At 49.3% G+C, this 21,267-nt stretch overlaps 1 protein-coding gene across 1 annotated transcript in view; it reads right to left on the reverse strand.

Annotated features, from left to right (window-relative positions):
* Positions 1–1,769: 1,769 nt before the first annotated feature.
* Positions 1,770–21,267, reverse strand: part of LOC128402651 (NADPH--cytochrome P450 reductase) — a 49,013-nt gene continuing 29,515 nt past the window's right edge. The window contains 12 exon segments of the mRNA XM_053366937.1: positions 1,770–3,331; positions 4,978–5,063; positions 6,297–6,442; positions 7,192–7,459; positions 8,594–8,743; positions 10,271–10,452; positions 13,659–13,777; positions 15,147–15,263; positions 16,327–16,425; positions 17,767–17,856; positions 19,103–19,227; positions 20,994–21,143. Of these exon segments, the coding sequence (XP_053222912.1) occupies positions 3,187–3,331; positions 4,978–5,063; positions 6,297–6,442; positions 7,192–7,459; positions 8,594–8,743; positions 10,271–10,452; positions 13,659–13,777; positions 15,147–15,263; positions 16,327–16,425; positions 17,767–17,856; positions 19,103–19,227; positions 20,994–21,143 (1,677 nt within the window). The 3' untranslated portion in view covers positions 1,770–3,186.

A 21,267-nucleotide genomic window follows, 5' to 3' on the forward strand; every position in this document is an offset into this window, starting at 1 on the left:
TTTACAGCAAGGTAACTGGGCAGCAAGAGAAAAGGATAGCTTCCTTTGCATGCCTTTGCATTTGGAAAGAACTCTTTCCTCTCTCCCTGCCTTCCTGTGATGGGAATGTGTCCTTGAAGTGTGATAATGCCTCTTGCTTGTGTAAGCATTTTTAAAAAACCACCCTGATTTTGGGGGAGGGCAGTACAGTCTACTAGGCTGTTCTGCTCGTACCCACTTGAAAAGATTGCCCGAAGCAAATGCAGTCCTCAGGCTGAAAGAGATTCCTGTATTAACGAGGAGTCTTGTGCAAGTGCCAAGGCACCTCTGAGCAGGAGCTTCTGGGAGAGCGTCAAACATCTGAGGGATTTAGAGTTCAGCTTTCATTCATTCTTTTGAAGCAGCGCCTCCATTTCGCAGGATAGCAGGTATTGCCCATCTGCTGCAGTCCTAAAGCAGCCAGCGAGGTGGCTGTGTTGAATTTCTGCTTTATCCTTGCTCCTCCCATGAAAGCAGCATATGTGAAATAGTAAAAAGAGAGAGAGAGAAAATGCAAGTGTTGTTCAGGTTCTGCAATTTTCGCATTGGAATGCAGTGTTTTGTACAGGACACAGAGAGGTGTTAGGTGTGCTTTGCCTGGAGAAGGGAAGACTAAGAGGGTGACCTTAATAGTCATCTTCAACTATCTAAAGGGCTGTCCCATGGAAGGTGGAGCAAGCTGGCAGGACCTGGGCCAATAGATTCAAATGACAAGGTGATTCTTCCTTGCAGGTTTTTCAGCAGAGCTTAGAGTGGCTGTCAGTCATGGATTCTTGAGTTGTGTTTACTGCAGTGCAGGGAGTTGACCCCCCCACCCCCAAGGAGGGGATCTCTCCCAAGTCTACAGTTCTGATCCCATGAGCTCTTCACTTATGGGCTTTGTTAAACTGTAAGCCTTTTGATGAAGTAATGATGGCCACCAATGTGACTGGCTTTAAAACGTTATCGGCAAATGCATGGAGGATGAGGGCAAGCAATGGCTGTGAAGCATCTCCACTATTGGAGGAAGTAGGTTTCTGATGGCCTGATCCAGCAGGCTCTTATGTGGATGGCAAAAGATGCTTGGTTGGCCCCTATGAGCTTAGGGGGCTTTGAAAAGGAGAAGCAGACCACCTTCCCCTCACCATGACAGTAACAGTGGTTCCCACACTTCACAAACACACCCTGACCACTTGAAAGTTGAAGATCCTTGCAGACCTGTTCAGGATCCCCCCCCCCCCCGTCTGCTGTAGCCGTTGTAATGCACCGTGCCAGATGCCATCTGGCTTTGTGGCTTCCTAAGCACATGATAGAGCATGGTTGTCAAGGTTGCAGGTTCGAGCACCATATGGGACAGCTGCATAATTCTGCATTGCAGAGGGTTGAACTAGAATGGTCCTCAGGGTCCCTTCCAACTCTACAATTCTGTGATTCCTTCCTTATGTTTCACACAATTCAAATGGTCACCCAGTGTAAGAAATAATGCATTGGCTGTGCTGCCTCCCATCTCCAACCCCAAATCTACAGACCACGTTGTGGACTCCAAGTGGACCTCAGCTTGGGAAACCCTGTAGTAAAAGCTCTCTCCCATCGGCAGTCTGTAAAGATTAGCAGCATTGGCAAGTGGGTTGCTGCCCACTACATGGGCCTTGATAACGTATCAACGAATGGTTTGGTGCATCCGTGGAAGGTCTGGTTGGAAGCATCACTCCAGTTCCAGCTTAGCTCCACAAGCCCCCACCCCACACAAGGCCTAAGAAGGAGGCAGAGCAAAAGAATCAGGCCATATTTTATTTCAAGAGCAGTGTCTCCTTACAGTTATGTACATTCAGTGGACAAGCTGCTCACCCCAGCACTCAATCCAAACGTACATCCTTGGGCACACACTGGCAGCTTCAACACGAACCGTTAAGTTGCATGGCTGGGGAGGCAAGCCACACCGGGACTGAAAAGCGCCATGGCTGGGCTCGGCCATGGCACACACATTTCTCATGCCAGGGGCAGCACCCCATCGGTCTCAGCAAGGGGGAAGTGACAGGCGGGCCTAGGAACTGGCCGGAGGGGGCCACCATGTCCGGAATGGGCTTCCCCACTGTTTGGGGGGGGGGAGAGGGAGGGAAATTAAGTGCCAACGAAAGAGGACTGGACAGCCAGGTACTGTCCTTCAGCCCAGACTGAACTGTGTCACCCTGATCCACTGCCACCCTCCACGGCTGTCTGCTGACACAGCAGAGAAGGGGAGAGTTTCATCCAATGAGGCTGTTAACAGGAGGGGACGCAGGCAAAAGAGGCAGCACTGCCATCCCCAGTCAGGTGAGCCTGAGACATGCCAGCATGCAGCACCAATCTGCCTTCGGCACAGGTATCAGATCAGGACAGCCGCCAACCCAAATGCACACCTCCTGCGTTTGATCCAATTTCACACAGATTGTATAAGGTCTCCAAGCTTGTTCTAGGCACAGTAAGAAGTGAAGGGGGTGGGGAGAAGAGAGCCCCCCTCCGCTCACACTGTTGACTTCTTAAATATGTCATTTTGCTCTCCACTTGACCCCCACCCTGTTATCCTACTGAGGACCCCCCCAACAGCACAGGTCACTGGTCACTAAAACCCAAAGCAATGCCATCTCTGGCTGCAGCAGGAGCACCTTCCCCAGCAGCTTGGGAAAGGGCGGGGGGAGCGGGTCCGGGGGGGCCTAATCGTTTCCCGCAGGCTAAATGAAAGCTACGCATCTTCCGAGGAGTTAAGGGGAGGAGATCAGCACCTGAGCCCCGCTTTTGCAGCTTCTCCTGATGCAGAGATGCCCGCCAGATGGGACTGGAGCGAAGTTCCGTTTCCCAAAAAAATGAAAGTAAGTTTTGACATGTAGAGAAAGGAGGATGAAAAACGCTGCGCACCCAGAAGTCCTCTGAAGAGCAGCAGCAGCAACCGCCGAGAGAGAGAGAGAGCGTGACTGGTGATTCTGGCCTGAGGTGGCCTAACCCACCCCCTGGAAAACCCTCCAAGTCGCCCTGCGGCACACTCTTAACATGGAATGAATGGGAGGGAGCGAGGAGGGAGCCAGGTGTGCACACCTGAGCACAGTCCCACAGGGGGGCAGGATGCGCAGCCAAGTGAGAAAGTCCCTTCCCTGCCCCTCCTGCAGCCCCCCACTGAGAACCGCCCCACCCACCCAGCAAGCACCGCCCACCCTAACTCCAGACGTCCAGGGAATAGCGCCCCTTGGTCATCAGCTTCTTGACGTAATCCACAGCCTGCTGCTGGTTCATCTTCCCGTATTCAGCCACAATCTCGTAGAAGGCGTTTTGCACGTCGCGGGCCATGTTCCGGGCGTCGCTGCAAAGAGGAAGGCCCCCACAGAGAAGGGGAGGTCATGTTAGGCCAAGTGCAGCCCTTATTTATTGCATTCATAACCCAACCGGGTCTCTCACTAGTTTGACAATCGAACCACACGGAGGTCTCTTCAGATTTGACTCAAGGGCAGGTTTTAGGATGCAGGTGGGCAGGGTAGGGAAACACACAGAGGGGTGAAATTTCAGTAGGCAGCTTCAGGTTAAAAAGGTAAAGGTAAAGGGACTCCTGACCATTAGGTCCAGTCGTGACCGACTCTGGGGTTGCGGCGCTCATCTCGCTTTATTGGCCGAGGGAGCCAGCGTACAGCTTCCGGGTCATGTGGCCAGCATGACTAAGCTGCTTCTGGCGAACCAGAGCAGCGCACGGAAGCGCCGTTTACCTTCCTGCCAGAGTGGTACCTATTTATCTACTTGCACTTTGACGTGCTTTCGAACTGCTAGGTTGGCAGGAGCAGGGACCGAGCAATGGGAGCTCACCCCGTCGCGGGGATTCGAACTGCCGACCTTCTGATCGGCAAGTCCTAGGCTCTGTGGTTTAACCCACAGCGCCACCCGCGTCCCTAAGCTTCAGGTTAGGCTGAAGCAAACTGTGAAAGGAGTTTTATGCAACTTAATGCAGCCTCATGGGAAAACATTTTTTTTGGAAAATGAGCGGAGGACTCATTGCATCCAAAGAGCAAGCCCTTGATTGAAACATCAGGAAGAACTTTCTGATAATAAGAGCTGTTCAACAGTGGAACAGACTCACTCAGGAGGTTGTGGACTCTCCTTCACTGGAGGTTTTTAAGCAGAGGTTGGGTGGCCGTCTGTCATGGGTGCTTTGGTTGAGATTTCTGCATTGCGGGGGGTTGGACTAGATAACCCGTGGGCTCCCTTCCAACTCTAAAATTCTACAATTCAAATCCTATGTCTTAATTTTTAATGGCTCACAGCTCAGTGAGAGAGCAGAAGGCACCAGGTTCTGGGAGGAAACCCTGCTCAACAAATGGAACTCATGTTGGTTTTGAAGACAGATTCCCCATCGTTTTGGGAGACAGGCATCATTTTCTTTCAACTGAAATTCGGCTCTTGAGATACACAGCCTTTTGGTGGAGAAGTTCAGCGGGACTGTCTCCTCTTACAGATATAACTGGAGATTGGAAAAGACCTTAGCCCAGTTGCAGAGCACCTGCTTTGCATGCCGTAGGTCTCAGGTTCAATCCACAATGGCATATCTAGGTAAGGCCAGGGAGCCACTTCCAGGAGTGTAGAGTAGCCTCACTTCTGGGCTGAATTGAAGACCTGGAAGTTGCCTTAAGAGTCACCCAGGCCAACTCCTCTGCTCAAGGCAGGCTCTTCAAGGCAGGACAGACACAGCAACCGTCTGCTTGCATACCTCCTCACTAAAGGAGAGTCCACCTCCTCCTGAGTCAGCTCATTCCGGTCTCGGAGCAGCTGAGGAAATTAGGAAATTTCTCCCAAGCATTTAGCCAAAAATTCTGCTCCTCTGCAGTTCCCAGCTGCCAGTTCCGGGTCTCGGCCTCCTTTTCCTGCCTGCTCCATCTTCTGCAGCTCAGAGAGGCAAAGGGACTGCAGCAGCAGCAGCCTCAAGAGAGGGCTCTGCACACCCACAACCAAGCCCCCACTCACCCGCACACGTAGATGTGCCCATTTCCTTCGTGGATCAGCTTCCAGACATTCTCCTTGTTCTTCTTCAACAGGTGCTGGACGTAAATCTAGAGAAGCAAAAGCAGGTTGAGGGGGTGGGATGGGGAATAGAAGCTGTTCAAGCTTGTGAAGTCTCCCAACTGTATCCTCTGCAGTCGTATCATAAGAAGCACAAAGCAACTTCCCACCTACCCAAACTCACTCACTCTCAAAACACACATAGGCAAACTTGGCCCTCCAGGTGTTTGGGGACTACAACTCCCATCATCCCTGAACACTGGTCCTGTTAGCTAGGGATGATGGGAGTCGTAGTCCCAAAACATCTGGAGGGCAGAGTTTGCCTATGCCTGCCTTAAACGCTTTAGTTCGGCCCTTTCCAAGTTTGCTGGGGCTGATGGGAGTTGTAGTCAAAACATCTGGAAGGTGCCGAGTTGGCATACCGTGTGGCATCCACTAGGAGCAGCCAACATGGTAACTTCCAGGTGTTGATGGACTCTAGCCCCCATCAGTCCCCCAGGAAGCACAGGCAATGGCCAGGGATTATGGGAGTTGTATTCCAGCAACACCCGGAAGGCATTACAGAATCTTATCCTCTGCTTCATTAAAACACACACACACACACACACACACACGGAAAAGATTCTAGTCCTTATGATTGCAAAGGTGACTTGGCACATTTAAACGGAGAGGAGCTAAGGAAGACAACTCCGCAGAAGGGCCTAGGTGGACAACTGCAGTGGCCCTACCACACACTCGATCAGGATCATATATATTGGCCAGGCAAGAGTTCTTTGCCATGATGCCATGTTTCTCAGCTGCATGGGGGGGGGGAGAGACAAGGGGGCGCCCCTCCTCTCCCATCAGTGCAACCCCCTTCCCCACCCCCTGAAGGGGCCTGTCATCCCTTAGAAGTGATTTGTGTGCTGCCTTCACTTTTCAGATGCCCCACTGCTGATCTCTTCCTCCTTTTTATGCTGATGCTCTTATGACAATTTGCATTTCATCCTGCATTCCTTATTGGAGTTGCAATTATATAACTGTGTTGATCCTTACGCCAGACAGATAGGACGTTGTGAAATTTATGTTGCATGCGGTGAACCGCCACGTGGCCTTCGGATGAAGGATGGTACATCAATTTAATTAAGAGGAGGAAGACAAGAATGAAAAGGAGGAGGGCGATGGCCTCACTGCAGTGTCAGAATTACACTTGACAGATAAAGCCCTGCAAAAATCAAGGGAGGTGTACAGAATCACAGAGTTGGAGGAAGCCCAGAGGATCATCTAGTCCAACGCAGGAATACCTTCTGAGGTTGGTCCCTGGAGAAAGCGACGTTGAGCTGAGTGAGGGCCCCTTCCTTGAGAAGCTTGGCCAGCTCCTCCTTGTAGAGGTAGTCCTCGTTCTCGTGCCGACAACCGTAATAAAGCACCGTCTCGCCCACATCCTTGCCTGAAATGGAAAAAAAAACCCGTCCTTCACTCTGGTGCAACTTATTGACAGGGCTTGCGATGGAGGCTGCCTACTGCACCTCTGCGTGAAACCCTGCTCTGAACTGGCCTCCCAATTGCAAGACTCATTTTATTTTATTTTATTAAACTTGTATCGTGCCCTTACAAAGGAGCTCAGAGAGAAAGAAGTAGGTTGTGGGGTGCCATCTAGTTTTCCCTCCCAAGGTGCCAGAGCCAAGACAGGGAGGAGTGCCCTCATTCTGATTTGGTTTCAGGCAACGCCAACATTGCCTGGCAGCGTTGACATCCATTGCATCAGGAAGTCAGTTCAGAGCAAGGGCAACGCTTCACGCCCTTGCTCTGATTGGACTTCACAACATTACTATGTCGCCTGGCAGCACTGGCCTACAAAGCACTGTTAAGTCAAATCAGAGCTAGACAGTGCTTTAGGCTCCCACCCCAGCATTTTACAGGGAAAAAGAACTGCAGAAGCCATGGAGAAGCCAGAGGTTTCTACAGAGATACTTCTCCATCTAAGTCATGCAAGGACAAATTTCAGGCAGGCAAGAGCAGTTGCAGCAGGCACAGAGCACAGCCAATGAGCGGCCAGAGTCCCACAGCACTCTAGGCCTTGAGATCCCTCACCCCTAGTGCAGATTGTGGAATTCAACAACAAGCCATCCCATTTGCCACTGGCATGGCCAATCAGAGCCCAGTAAAGGGGGTGGGCTTGTTTGGGACGGCACCCACCTTGCTGCTTGAGCCAGCCCCGCTCCTGGATGAAGCCCATGAAGGGGGCAATGCCAGTGCCAGGCCCGATCATCAGGACGGGAGTGCTAGGCTTGAACGGCAGGCGGAACTGGGACTTCCGGACATACATGGGCACTGTGGACTTGTGACCGTTCTCGTTGGGCTGCTTGTTCTTCAGCCAGCTAGTGGCCACCCCTTTGTTGATGCGGTCCGTCTTGGTCTTGTACTCCACCAGCACAGCGCAGATGTGGATGGAGTTGGGTTGCACCTGGGAAGAGAGGGAGAAGGCTGATGGCAGGGTTGGTGGAGGAGCTTCAAGTCACAGGCCTGGGCCAATGACACTGGAGGAACAACCAGCGACGGTCCTGCAGATGATCCCAGTGACCAAGCCGGGATAGAACGGCTCAGCAAGCCCTGTCTTCCTCTCCCCCACCCTTCGCCCCCAAAGGTATCCAGGCTGCTGCATTAAAATGAAACACCATGAAGGGCCAGGCACGGAATGCCAACTGTCAGTGCAGCTGGCGTGAGGGAAGTAGGAGGTCAGTTTGACCAGTCCTGGGGGAGGAATCCTCACTAAAAAAAAAAAAGGACCCCTGGACGGTTAAGTCCAGTCAAAGGCGACTACAGGGTTGCAGCGCTCACCTCGCTTTCAGGCCAAGGGAGTCGGCATTTGCCCACAGACAGCTTTCCGGGTTATGTGGCCAGCATGACTAAACCATTTCTGGCGCAACGAAAACCAGAGCGCATGGAAACGCCGTTTACCTTCCTGCCTCAGCAGTACCTATTTGAGTACTAGAACTGGCATGCTTTGGAGCTGCTAGGTTGGCAGGAGGGACGCGGGTGGTGCTGTGGGTTAAACCACAGAGCCTAGGACTTGCCGATCAGAAGGTCGGCGGTTCAAATCCCGTTGCTCGGTCCCTGCTCCTGCCAACCTAGCAGTTCGAAAGTACGTCAATGTGCAAGTAGATAAATGGGTACCGCTCCGGCGGGAAGGTAAACAGCGTTTCCGTGCGCTGCTCTGGTTTGCCAGAAGCGGCTTAGTCATGCTGGCCACATGACCCGGAAGCTGTGCGCCGGCTCCCTTGGCCAATAAAGCGAGATGAGCGCCACAACCCCAGAGTCTGTCACGACTGGACCTAATGGTCAGGGGTCCCTTTGCCTTTACCTTTAGGTTGGCAGGAGCAACAGAGATTTGAACCACCAACCTTCTGATCAACAAGCCCAAGAGGCTCAGTGGTTTAGACCCCCCCCACGTCCCTAACCTCCACTAAAGGCTAGCGCTGGCAGATGGAAAGAACTGAATGCCACACATTAACCAGCAGACAAGGCCTGGTAGGGTGAGAACCTGAGGAAGCCCTGGAACACCTCCCTCCCCCCCCTCTCTGCGCCTCCCAGTGCTCACCTTGGACGTCGAAGCGATGGAATAGTAGCGAGCCTGCAGGCGGGGCAGCAGCTCGCAGAGGTGGTCAATGGGGGGCCGGAGGGAGGGCGTGTCCTGCAAGATGGCCAGGATGTTCCTCCGGGCTTCAACGACCCAGCTGAGGTACAGCGACTGCGTGGATCAAGGAAAGAAAAGACGCCCTCCAGTGAGCCACATATTATGCTGGGCAGGCCCACAAAGAGATGCACTTGCTCGTCAGTGGTTCCTAAAGGCAGAAGTAGCACCCCCTGGGGGCAGGGGCGGTGGGAGGACCTGGGGGTGGGATGCTAAAAGGCAAGGAGGGCTGTTGGGGGGGTGATCCCGGAGGTGTACATTTTGCTATGCATTTTGTGGTTTTTATATTGTAATTTTATGTTGTGAACTGCCCCAAGCTCTACAAGCGTAGGGCAGTATACAAATAATAAATAATAATAATAATAATGATGATAATAATAATGATGATGATGATGTAGCTAAAAGCTGGTATCACTGGATCAAGTTCATCCATTTTGTTGAATTAAACTAAATAGTTTTAATGGGATTAATTAATTAAATGTGTCATTTGTTGCTTCTGTTTTAAATTTTATTCTGTTAGTGGGCTGTGCAATCCACTCTTCTGAATAATGCTTTTTGGAGGGGAGGGGGTGAGTTCATGGAACTCAAAGGGGACAGCGGCCCAAAAAAGATTTGGGAATTACTGAGCTACAGGCCGTCCCCAGAAGAGGTGCGCCTCCCTGCCCTCACTTGTTAGAATAACCCACAATGATGCGTGCAGACACAGAGAACTAAGAGGAGATTTCAGTGCAAAAGGACTGTAAGGTCAGTTCTATTGCAGAAGACAAATACTTAAGGCTGAACAGACTTGAGCATGTGCTCAGATTAAGAATTTGTTTTCAGCACCATGAAGGATCCAAGCTGGTAGGGATGAGGAGACAAAGGGGATTCTCTCTCTGATCAGAGCCCTGGAAAGTCACTGCTGGTTTGCAAGGAAAATCCTAGCGGGAGGAGACCACTTGTTGCTCCCTGTCCTACCCAGCTAAGTGTGAGCTGGTCACCTGAGCTCACCTCCCTCCTGTCAGCTCAGTCAAGGGTCTTGTAAACAAACGCAGGGGTGAAAGATCATTTGAGCGCAGATCATCTCTATGCTTACGTGAGCTGAAAAAGCAAGTCCTTCTGGGGCGAAAAATCAGGGCAAACCTCCAGCTATTTAAATTTCGAGAACTGCCGTTCTGGAAACTGGACGGTTCATCGGCTTGACGTAACAAAAGGGAATCAATTGGAAGGGCTCCTGGGTTAGGGGATGGGGGGAGAATACGAGTTTTTGCCTCTCAGCAATCAAAGCAGGAATCAGACATTCACTGAGGTGAAGCCACAGACAGGGAGTATGTGATTCACCTCTCTTCAACCACCAGATGCTGTTTCCTGCTGGACCACTGAACAAGACTCCTCTAACTCTTGATAGGGAAAGGGTTAAGCAGGCACAGGCACGCACATGCACACACTTGGCTGAAAAGCAGCCCCTGCCCCACTCAGCGTACCCACCACGCCCGACACACAACGACCAGCTCTGGAATTGCAGAACCCTAATCAACGTTTTCCGAGACATCGCCTCCACGCCACTAGGGGGAGCTAGCTGCAGAGGGTGTGGCCGGGACCTACCTTGCCTTCGGTGTGGGAGGAGGCCATCTTGCGCAGGTGCTCCTGCTGGGTGGCGTCCGTGGCGTACTGCGCCAGCTCGTAGAGGACGTTGGTGCGGGGCGGGTTCGTGATGTCCAAGTAGTAGGTCAGGGCTGTGCGGTAGGTCGTGGGGCAAGGGAACGGGTGCTTCTTGTTGGACTCCTCTGCAGGAAGGAGGCGGAGAGGGGAGAGTTGGGGAGCTGCGCTGCCACAAAGTACAGCTGCGGGGGTCTTTTTCTGAAAGTCCAAGCAGCTCCCCAACCCTTTGGTGGGCTTGCATGGGCTACGATTATCAAAGCAGTTTGATGCTGCTGTTCGTGGTCTCAATTTGGAAATGGGGTTTCCCCTATATAGAGCCCCAAGAAACCTGGGGATGCCCTGTGAGTGGTTCCATCAGCTATGGAAGTCCACGTGACTGGGGCTCAGAATAATAATAATAATAATAATAATAATAATAATGATAATAATAATAATAATAAAATTTATTTATACCCCGCCCATCTGGCTGGGCTTCCCCAGCCACTCTGGGTGGCTTCCAACAAAATATTAAAATACAGTAATGCATCAAACATTAAAAGCTTCCCTAAACAGGGCTGCCTTCAGCAGTGGTCTCTCCCACTCTGCAATTTTCCCATTTTCTCTCTCTTGAGATTAAGGCAGACCCCCACTCTCACTGAGTTTTGGTGGCAGAAGCGACTCCCCTGTGAAAAAAAGGCTGCAGCTCTTGGGACTTTTTAGCTTAGAGAAAAGGCAAGTGAGAGATGACAGGATAGAAGTTTTCCAGAGATGGAGAGAAGATAAAGTTTCAACCAGAGAAGAATGGCGGACTAAATAGATGGATTATGCCGAACTGGCAAAAATGACCGGAAGAATCAGAAATCAGGAAGACCAAAATTTCAATAAGGAATGGGGAAAGTTTATAACTTATCTTAAAAACCATTGTAAACAGTTAAAACCGTTAGTAGGACTGGAACACCACTTGTAGTTTAATGGTGAATTCTGGACATAATGGAGATGTAAAAGATTTTGATTATCATAAAAGATGCAGGAGGAAATGATTAACAATAGGACCCACAAAGGGAGGAGGGAACTCCAGAAGATTCTTTGGAATCTTGTTTTTATGTTGTATATTGGATATGTGATTGTAAGTGGATAGAGAAAAATGGTTCCCTCCCTCTCATGGCAGTAGAACTCATGGGGCATCCCATTTAACTGAATGTTGGAAGTTTGGGGACAGACAGAAAAAAGTCCTTCTTCACTCAGTTAAACTATGGAACTCCCTCCCACAGGAGGCTGTGATGGCCACCAACTTGGATGGCTTTAAAATGTTATCAAGGGCTAATAGCCACAATGGCTATGCTCTGCCTTTGCAGCTGGAGGCATAGATGCTTCTGAATACCAGTGGCTGGAAACCTCAGGAGAGCAGGGGGCTCTTGGGCTTTCTTGTGGGTTTCCCACAGGCATCTTGGTGGCCACTGTGAGAAGAGGATGCTGGACTAGATAGGCCACTGGCCTGATCCAGCACGGCTCTTCTCAAGTTCTTTTGAAGGGAACTCGTGCAAGCCCATTCACGCTTAAAATCAGAGAGGCTCAACTGAAGAAAGATAACAGCAAATGAATGGGACAAGCAAGAAGAAATGAGCGTTACGAGAACCGACACCCTGAACGGCCTCAATTGGCCACCGGGCAAGGAGCCTGCCTGAGGGAAAGCCAAACTCCTCAAAGATTCTGGGCAAATGGAAAGAAACTGCAGATGACAGAGTTATTCAAGGCACTCCTGGGTCTCCACCACCACTTAACTGTGAACTCAATGGGGTGAAAAAGCAGAAAATGCATGGGCGATCTCAGGTTCATCAAGAGCATGGGAAAAGGTTCTGGAAGGCAGGCTAGACTTCAAGCCAAGGAACCAGATTGGACAGCTGGGCGCCAAACAGCTTTAGATCCAGAACCTCATGGGAAGAGAAACTGGTTCTGCCAGAAAGCTCATTCCAACTTGGATAGCTGTTTTGTTTTTCTTATTTTACAAAAAGCTTCTTTGCACCAACATGGAATTAGATTGTGCAAGCAGAAGCAAGTGTTGTACAGCAAGTGCAACTCTGCGCGATGCCATAAGAGCGTTCAGATTTGGAAATGCCTATGTGAGTAGACAATTTCATCAGATTCTTGGAGAGTTACGCCTACTGCGCTGTAGAAGGCGGGTGGACCTCTTGTTTGGTACGCAAAGGAGCACCAAGGAGGGGAGAAGATTAAGGGCGCATTTTATAATCATAGAATTGTTGAATTGGAAGGGGTCCCGAGGGTTATCTAGTCCAACCCCCCGCAATGAAGGATTCTGGGAAATGCAGCTAGTTGAGGGTGCTGAGAGTTGCTGGCAGGCCCCCATTCCCCTCAGGCAGTTACAATTACACTGAGAGCCAGTGTGGTGTAGTGGTTAAGAGCGGTAGTCACGTAATCTGGTGAACCGGGTTCGCTTCCCCGCTCCTCCACATGCAGCTGCTGGGTGACCTTGGGCCAGTCACACTTCTGTGAAGTCTCTCAGCCCCACTCACCTCACAGAGTGTTTGTTGTGGGGAAGGAAGGGAAAGGAGATTGTGAGCCGCTTTGAGACTCCTGAAGGGGAGTGAAAGGCGGGATATCAAATCCAAACTCTTCTTCTTCTTCTTCTTCCTAGCGTAGTTAAGCAATCAAACCCTCCTCACAAAGAACTATGGGAAATTTTAGCTCTGGGAGCTGAATAGGGGACTCCTAGAGACCCAGCACCCAAAACAAACTCCAGCTCCCAGACTTCTCTGAAGGAAGCCAGGATTCCTTATAGTGGTACCAGAGTGCTTTGAATGTATTGTGTGAATGTGGCCATAGTGTGCTGTAAGGCGTTAAATGATAATAATGAAGGAGGTTTGGGTAAGGGTTGCCATATTTCAGAAATATGGCAAAGTTGTTGAGGGTTTATTTTGTTTTGGCCAAAGTTGCTGAGCTGCTTAATTTTTTTGCAAAATCTCAAAAAAAAAAGTAGTTTTTGAGCTATTTTTAAGGAAATTCACCAAAATCTAGACTTCCGGCCGGGCTTGCCATACATCCCAGACACTTCAGCGATTTCTGCCCAGACACTGCTCTCAGAGGAGGGTGCCTGTCTTATCTCCTAGTGAGCTGGTGACCTGAACTCACCTCCCTCCACTCAGCTAGGTCAAGGGTCTTGTAAACAAATGCAGGGGTGAAAGATCATTTGAGCGCAGATCATCTCTACGCTTACATGAGCTATTTACATTTTGAGAACTGCCGTTCTGGGGACTGGACGGTTCATCAGCTTGACAAAATGAAAGGGAATAAATTGGAAGGACTGCTTTTCTGGGGCGGGGGAGAGAATACTCACCATCTAGATTGTTCAGGGAAATAACCATATCTAAATCTGCACCAAGGATTTCCCCAAGCTGGTTGACCAGCGAAGTGTCGTTGGCTGGGTACACAGCGACGTGGTCCCCAGATTCGTATCTGGCAAAGAGATGAAGAGAGAGGCCTTGTCTCAGCTGGTCCGTCTTTCAGAGCAGAGCCCCACAACACACGCCATGAGCAAAACTCTCCCAGGCTGCATGGAATTGGGGTCAAGGAGACCAGATGGCATCTCTAGGTAGGGCTGGGGGAGACCAGAAACCCTGCCTGAAACCCTGGTGAGCCACTGCCAGTTAGTGTAGACAATACTGAGTTAGATGGACTGTGGGTCTGACTATATTCCACTTAAAACGCAATTGAAGAAATACAGTGGGATAAATGCATCTGATCAGGTCTCAGCATGTGATTGTATAAGAGAGTGATTATTGCGCAAGGCTGGGATCTAGATTCTGTGTAGTGATCCGTGAAAATAATTCCGATCGGATCTTCTTGGACATCTCTAGGGTTGCCATATTTCAAAAGCTGATTCCAGAAGTATGGTGGCCCTATTCTGCATTCATGCACTTCGCTTCCTGGAAGTACGATTTCGAAACACCTGGGCTGTCAACACCTCATTGTCTAAATAGCAGCATCAACTTAAGGAAGACATCGCATTGCTCGCTGTGAAATCCTGCACATTTATAGTTGGAACTGAAGTCCCATTGAGTTCAGCGGAGCTTACTCCCAAGGAAGAGAATACAGGATGACAGCCTAAGGGAGAGTTTCCAATATGCTGTATTAATTAGGCTAGAGACTGAGATCTGTGGCCCTTCAGATATCCTTGGACTCCCATCATCCATGACCATCACACATCCTTGGCATTTTCTCCCTCCCCACCCCCCACCCCCCGCAAAAAAATCCATTTTAATAGAGGCCTCCCTAGTTCCAATCTTCCTTTATGCAAAATCATAAGCAAGGCATGGGGAAAGGATTGAAATACCAGAGAAAAACAGGCCCACTTTTAATTTAGGAGAATTTACACAAATTGTATTGGGGGTGGGGGGTGGGTAAGCAGAGTATTTGTACACTTCAGGGATCAGTTATGCCCTCAGAAAATGCAAGATGGTTAACATGCCTGGAAGTACAAAGCAAAATGTTGTGTCGATTAAACACCAGGCAGGCAAGAGGTTCACGAAAGGCAAGAGGAAGTGTTTTTCTCCAGGCAACGTAAAACAAATGGAACTGCCATTTTCAGGGGGAGTCTATCTATGAACATCACTTGCTGGCAGGGAGGACAGGAGAGAGACTATTATCATGTTCTGCAGATGGGATCCCTGGAAGAGACATCTGTCTACTGTGAGAATCAAGGGACAGCCCCAGACAGGTTCTGTTTTCTCCTGCTCCAGGAGAGCTCTTCAGATTTCAAGTCATGCAACAAACTCAAGGAAGATGGGGTATGCAGGTGAATCAAATCCATTCTTAGCCATTTTACCTGATTTTTGAGCCTGTAATATCCAGTTCCAGGTGCATGAGGTACCTGTCCCCGCCTTGGTTCAGCTTCCGGTTCACAGAAACAGGCGCCAAGAAGGGGTTCTTGGCATCGAACGGCCTGGAATGAACCAAGAAGACCCATTAGACTTATTGCCCCACGTACCTGAAGTCATCGATTGCACTGCAGTGGGGACACGGGGTTTGACACTTCCAAGGATTGCCCCCAAATGAATGTGTTCTCCCACCCCAGTAATAGTAACACCTTCACCCCAAGTTGAACTTCTCATTATTGGGAAGGATACCGGTAATCAAAATGAAGGTATTGCCAAAAATGTTATTTTTATTACAATCAAAAGCAATGCAGTTTTTCTTTTAGGCATTCTATGTGCCAAAAGACCAGAAAAGACTATTTATGTATGTGGCCACTGCTGCTCGGATGTTAATGGCCCAGAGATGGAAAGAAGACAAAGTCCCTGCCAGAGAAGAATGGCAGATTAAGTTGGTGGATTATGCCAAAATGGCAAAAATGACCAAAGGAATCAGAAGCCAGAAAGACCAAAATTTTAATAAGGAATGGGGGAAATACATAACTTGCCTGAAAAACCATTGCAAACAACTAAAAACATTAGGACTGGAATAGCACTCGTATTTTAATGTTGAATTTTGGGTATAATCAAGATGCGAAAGATTTGGATTAATATAAGAGATGCAGGAGGAAAAGGTTAATACCCACAAAGGGGAGGAGGGAAGTTCAGGAGATTCTTTGGAACCTTGTTTTTATGCTGGTTGTTGGATAATTGTAAAATTTTAAAAGCTGAAAAACTAAATAATAATAGTAGTAGCAGTAGTAGTAGTAGTAGTAGTAGAGAAGGTGTTACTATTAGCATATAAAGCCCTTAACAATTTGGGACCAGTTTACCTCTGAGATTGTCTTAACCCGATATACACACACTAGACTTCTTTGATCTATGGAACTAGTGCTGTTAGCAGTGCCATATAATACCTGTTCCACATGTGTAAGAGATTATGGAAGCACCTAAATTTTGGCTGCAGTAGACTATGGCTCTGGTAACCTGCAGGTCAATTACTGCAATGCTATTTGAGGCCCAAACTTACAACGACCCTTGGGGGGGGGGCAGTCCTGATACCAACCCTGCTGCTCCCACAAATGTGGCACTTACGGTTTTTGGTTCTCGTAGCTCTTGAGGCGGCCCATTTCACCCGTGTAAACCTTGTCGGGGCTGATGTCCGTGTGGACCACCAGCTCGTACTGCCGTATGCTGGAGAAGGAGAAGAAGGAGAAGTCAGAGGCAAGGACAAAATGGCCAGCTTCTCAGCTCTCCAGAGGACAACAGAGGAGAGCCAAGCAGATGGTACTGCCCAGTTCCTAGGCTTGGGACTGTTCCGGAAACATCGACAGGGGCCTGTGTGCGTGACCTGTGGCGTGACAGGGCCTTTTCAGGGGTGGTCCCCTGGGCAAAATTCAAGACAAGGGTCCTAGCATATAAAACCCTACACGGCTTGGGAGCCTAGTAGCTAAAAGAGTGCCTTCTGCGATACCAACCAAATTTGACCCTGCGATCAGCAGGTGAGGCCTTGTTGGTGCTGCTGCCACTGGGGGCTGCCTAGATGGTGCTGACTCATGATGGGGCCTTTTCAGTGGTGGTTCCCCAATTTTGGAAGGCCTTCCCTAGTGAGGTGAACCTGCAGCAGGCATTTGAAATGCAATTCCTGTGGACTCCGGCGCATTGCTGGCTAAAGACTACTGTTCCAAGCAAGCCCACGGGATCACCAGAAGAAATCATGTGTTTAACTTTTTAAACTGCTATTTAAAAAACTGAGCTGTGTTTTAGGTGTTTGTTGTTTTAAATGTGTCTAGAGTGTTCTAATCTGCTTTAAAATGTTGTTTTGCTTTTGTTTTAAACAGTACGCTGTTTGCTGCCTTGAGGAGGAAGGGTGGGATATATTTTCAAGAAATAAAATTAATCATCATTAGACAGGACCAGGTTCAAAAGAGTTTACTGTTCCCATGTGGCAGTCTTGAGACAGAGACAATGGGTTGCATCAGACATAAAGGTAAAGGTAAAGGGACCCCTGACCAATAAGTCCACTCATGGCCGACTCTGGGGTTGCGGCGCTCATCTCGCTTTACTGGCCGAGGGACCCGGTGTACAGCTTCCGGGTCATGTGGCCAGCGAACCAGAGCAGCACACGGAAACGCCATTTACCTTCCCGCCAGAGCGGTACCTATTTATCTACTCGCACTTTGACGTGCTTTCAGACTGCTAGGTTGGCAGGAGCTAGGTGAGCAACGGAAGCTCACCCCGTTGCGGGGATTCAAACTGCCAACCTTCTGATTGGCAAGTCCTAGGCTCTGTGGTTTAACCCACAGCACCACCCGCGTCCCTTGCATCAGACATACTCAAAAGTAAAACCTTTGAAAACAATGGGCAAGGTCCATTAACTTCATTCAGAGTGAAAGGTAGATGCATACACTCCAGAGGGGCCCAGCTGTGGCCACGCGGCAAGCCAACAGCAGAGCCCCATCTCCCACACTCAAACTGATGCTCCATCTGCAGCAGTTCTCAATCCCACTACTGCCACCATCTCTTGGGACTGACCTTGTTTCGTCTCCTGTGGCTTCCACACCAAAATGTTCACAGACTGCCGGCCAGAACTGCTCACGCCACGTGATAAAATCTTCTTCCAGGCTGTCGAGAGAAGTGATGGCAGGGTAGGGGGTGGGAAGCAAAGTTGTCATTTAGAACAAAATAGCAGCAAGCTGAATGCCAGTGCACCGCCCTGAAGGAGGGGAGAGGTGCCAGACCATCCTGGGAGGGCACTGGACCAACCCACCAATCAATCAATCAATCAATCAATCAATCAATCATAATAATAATGCCACTCTGGGCGGCATACATAAAAGGTAAAGGTAAAGGTACCCCTGCCCATACGGGCCAGTCTTGACAGACTCTAGGGTTGTGCGCCCATCTCACTCTAGAGGCGGGGGCCAGCGCTGTCCGGAGACACTTCCGGGTCACGTGGCCAGCGTGACAAAGCTGCATCTGGCGAGCCAGCGCAGCACACGGAAACACCGTTTGCCTTCCCGCCAGTAAGCGGTCCCTATTTATCTACTTGCACCCAGAGGTGCTTTCGAACTGCTAGGTTGGCAGGCGCTGGGACCAAGCAGCGGGAGCTCACCCCGCCGCGGGGATTCGAACCGCCGACCTTTTGATCAGCAAGCCCTAGGCGCTGAGGCTTTTACCCACAGCGCCACCCGCGTCCCTTGGGCGGCATACATAAAAAATGGCAAAAAATTAGACATTAAAAACTTCCCTTAACAGAGTTGTCTTCAGATGTCTTCTAAAAGTCAGACAGTTGTTTATTTCATCATCACCATCATCATTATTATTACTACTATTATTATATGCCTAGCGTCTCAAGCCTTGTTTCAGGGTCATGGATTAAAAGCTTCTTGCATGCACAGGTTAGGGAGAAGGTTCATTCCAACCCACCCCCCACCCCCGACTTCTTTTGCTTCTCTCACGCTCAGCCCTCTCTACAATCACAGAAATGCCTCTTTAAAGTCAGAGAGCCGCTTCTCTCAAAGCAGAACCTGCCACTCAAACTCTTCCGGCTGGGTTAAATCCATTTGCTCTTAGCCACTTTCACAAATGCTCAACTTCATGGCTGCTGCATTTCAAGTCTTCTCAGCAGTTTCAGCAGAATTAATTTTTTAAAAAAGCATTCAGAATAGCATTTTTTAAGGGGTGAGAAGAGAAGGACAAATTTGGCACTTGAAGTCCTAAAATCACAGAATCGTAGAGTTGAAAGGGTCCCAAAGAAGTCATCTAGTCCAACCCCCTGCAATGAAGGAATATGCGGCTGTCCCATACGGGGATTTGAACCTGCAACCCACGCCAACTGAGCTATCCAGGCTGACCAAGGCTCACTTACTTCCCGTCGTCGTCTCCCAGCCCAAGTTCAAAGATCCGCTGGGCTCCAAGCTCTTCCAGCCTCTTGTCCACGTATTTCCCCATGGCGTTGAAATGCTCATAGGTCTTGTTCCCCAAGCCAAACACCTAAGAAGGCAACAACAACCGGAATCAGCTTGTTGGCCTTTCCTGAACCACTGGAAAAGGCGCATCTCTCTAGAGTTGGTAAAGATTCAAAGGATTTGGCTTTGTTTAGCAAAGAAAAACAACACCGCGAGAGGCGTTTTCTAAAAGTTGTGCGCAGGGTGGAGAAAGGAACTAGAGCCACAGGTCTACAGGCAGTCGGTCTGGACCCACAGGTAGGTCCATGAGGATACCCTGGGGGAGGTTGCGTCAAAATCGTTGCCACCATGTTGAGCTCCAGCAACTCTTCCCTGTAGGTCTTGCCCCAATGAGGCAGTTGGAGGGACTGAAGGTCCCCTGCCTCCCCACAGCTGCTTATGCCCCCTTCTCTCCTGGGTTTTTGGCAGGTGATCAGAGACTGCGCCTGTGCACAACCAATCTCTCCTCTGCTCTATTCATTCCTCTGCGTGTTTGGGGAGACCAGGTAGGAGGTGAGCGGGTCACAGCAGGAGGGGGAGACGCCCTGGATTCTGCGGCAGCTTGCCTCATCTCTGTCTCCTGGTCCCCCTCCTCTCCTGCCTCTGAGTCTGAACCGCTCTCTGCCACATTCTCTTCTTGCTCACTAAACCCTGTTGCCTCTTCTGCTTCTGACCCCTCCTCCTCCCAGTCTCCTTCTCCTTCTCCCTCTGACCACTCATCGTCATCCCGCCACCAATCCCCAGGCTCTGACCCTTCTTCCCCTGGGGATTCCCTGGGGGTCCCCCAGCTGCTGCCTCCCCCACTCCTCTGAATCTAGCCAGTCCATGACATCCACATTCTTCTGATGAGATGCTCATTTCGTTAGTTTCCATGAGAGCCACAATATGGCAAGAGCAGGGGGCGGGGAGCCTCTAAAAGGTTTAACAGGGCTGGGTATGTTTCAATTCTAAAATCACTGAGGTTATTTGCCACTCAGAATTCAGACTCACTGGGAGAAGCTGTTGAATGGTTTATTTAAATATTGAGGTTCATTATTGTTTCACAAGATGTGGATCTCTTTAAAGGCCAGAGTAAATATCATGATCTAGTTTTACAGCTGTGAAGCAGTATAGCAGGTGCTGTTAAGTTGTGTTAATTAAGCTGTGTCAGCAATTGGGTATAGTATATAAAGCGCGTACCTCTCTCAGTACCCTGGTGAATGGGTCAGATTTAACGTAAGAGGAGTTTTTGTTTTTGTAATTAAAGCCAAGCAAAAGATATTTCTGCATTTCTTCATTGTTTCCTGAACATGTGGTCTCCCCAGCATACTTTCTGCAGCGCAATAAATCTGCTAAATAGGAATCAACCCCACGAAAGATTTCAAAAAGACTGGAGCAAATTTATATATTATTTGAAAGAAAATTGTAAACACATGAAAACGTTTGGTAATGTGGAAAGAAGGAGCTAATTTACAAATGAGAGGGTGACTTTTAAAAGATCGTATAAGGTAAAGAAGTGATTACAGAAATGCGATAAATATGTTAAAGTTATAGGAAAGTCAGAAAGAGGGAGGGAAGGAGGTCGATGTTCTTTTTGAGTAATAATGTAAGCTTTGGATATGTACAATGAAATGAAATATGGAAAACTCAATAAAAATCATGATTAAAAAAATAATAATCTGCTAAATACGCAACAGATGCAACTAGATTTTGAGGCAAAGAGCCTGAAATAGCCCCAATGCAGCTTCTTTTACACAAACACACATACCACTTACATATGTCAAACCTGAGCCCCGGAAAAAGAATGGCAGAGGGAGAAATAAAAATGCTCACTGCAAATTTGAGGCCGGAGAGGTCAGCGTCCGTTTCCTGCAGCCAATCGTAGAAATCCTGGGCGTTGTCTGTGGGATCCCCTTCTCCGTAAGTGGCCATACAGAAGACTGCTAGCGACTTATCGATCTCAGAGAGGCGGCTCAAGTCAGCCTGGGAATGAGAGTGGGGCAGCACGTAAGGAGACAGCTCCTGAGAATGTCAAGAGTTCCCCAGAAGAATCCCAAACACCCCTGGGCATGTGACCTTAAGCAACTATCTTCCTTTGGTTGGAAAC

This window comes from Podarcis raffonei, chromosome 15 (assembly GCF_027172205.1).
Source record: "Podarcis raffonei isolate rPodRaf1 chromosome 15, rPodRaf1.pri, whole genome shotgun sequence".
Lineage (NCBI taxonomy): Eukaryota > Metazoa > Chordata > Lepidosauria > Squamata > Lacertidae > Podarcis > Podarcis raffonei.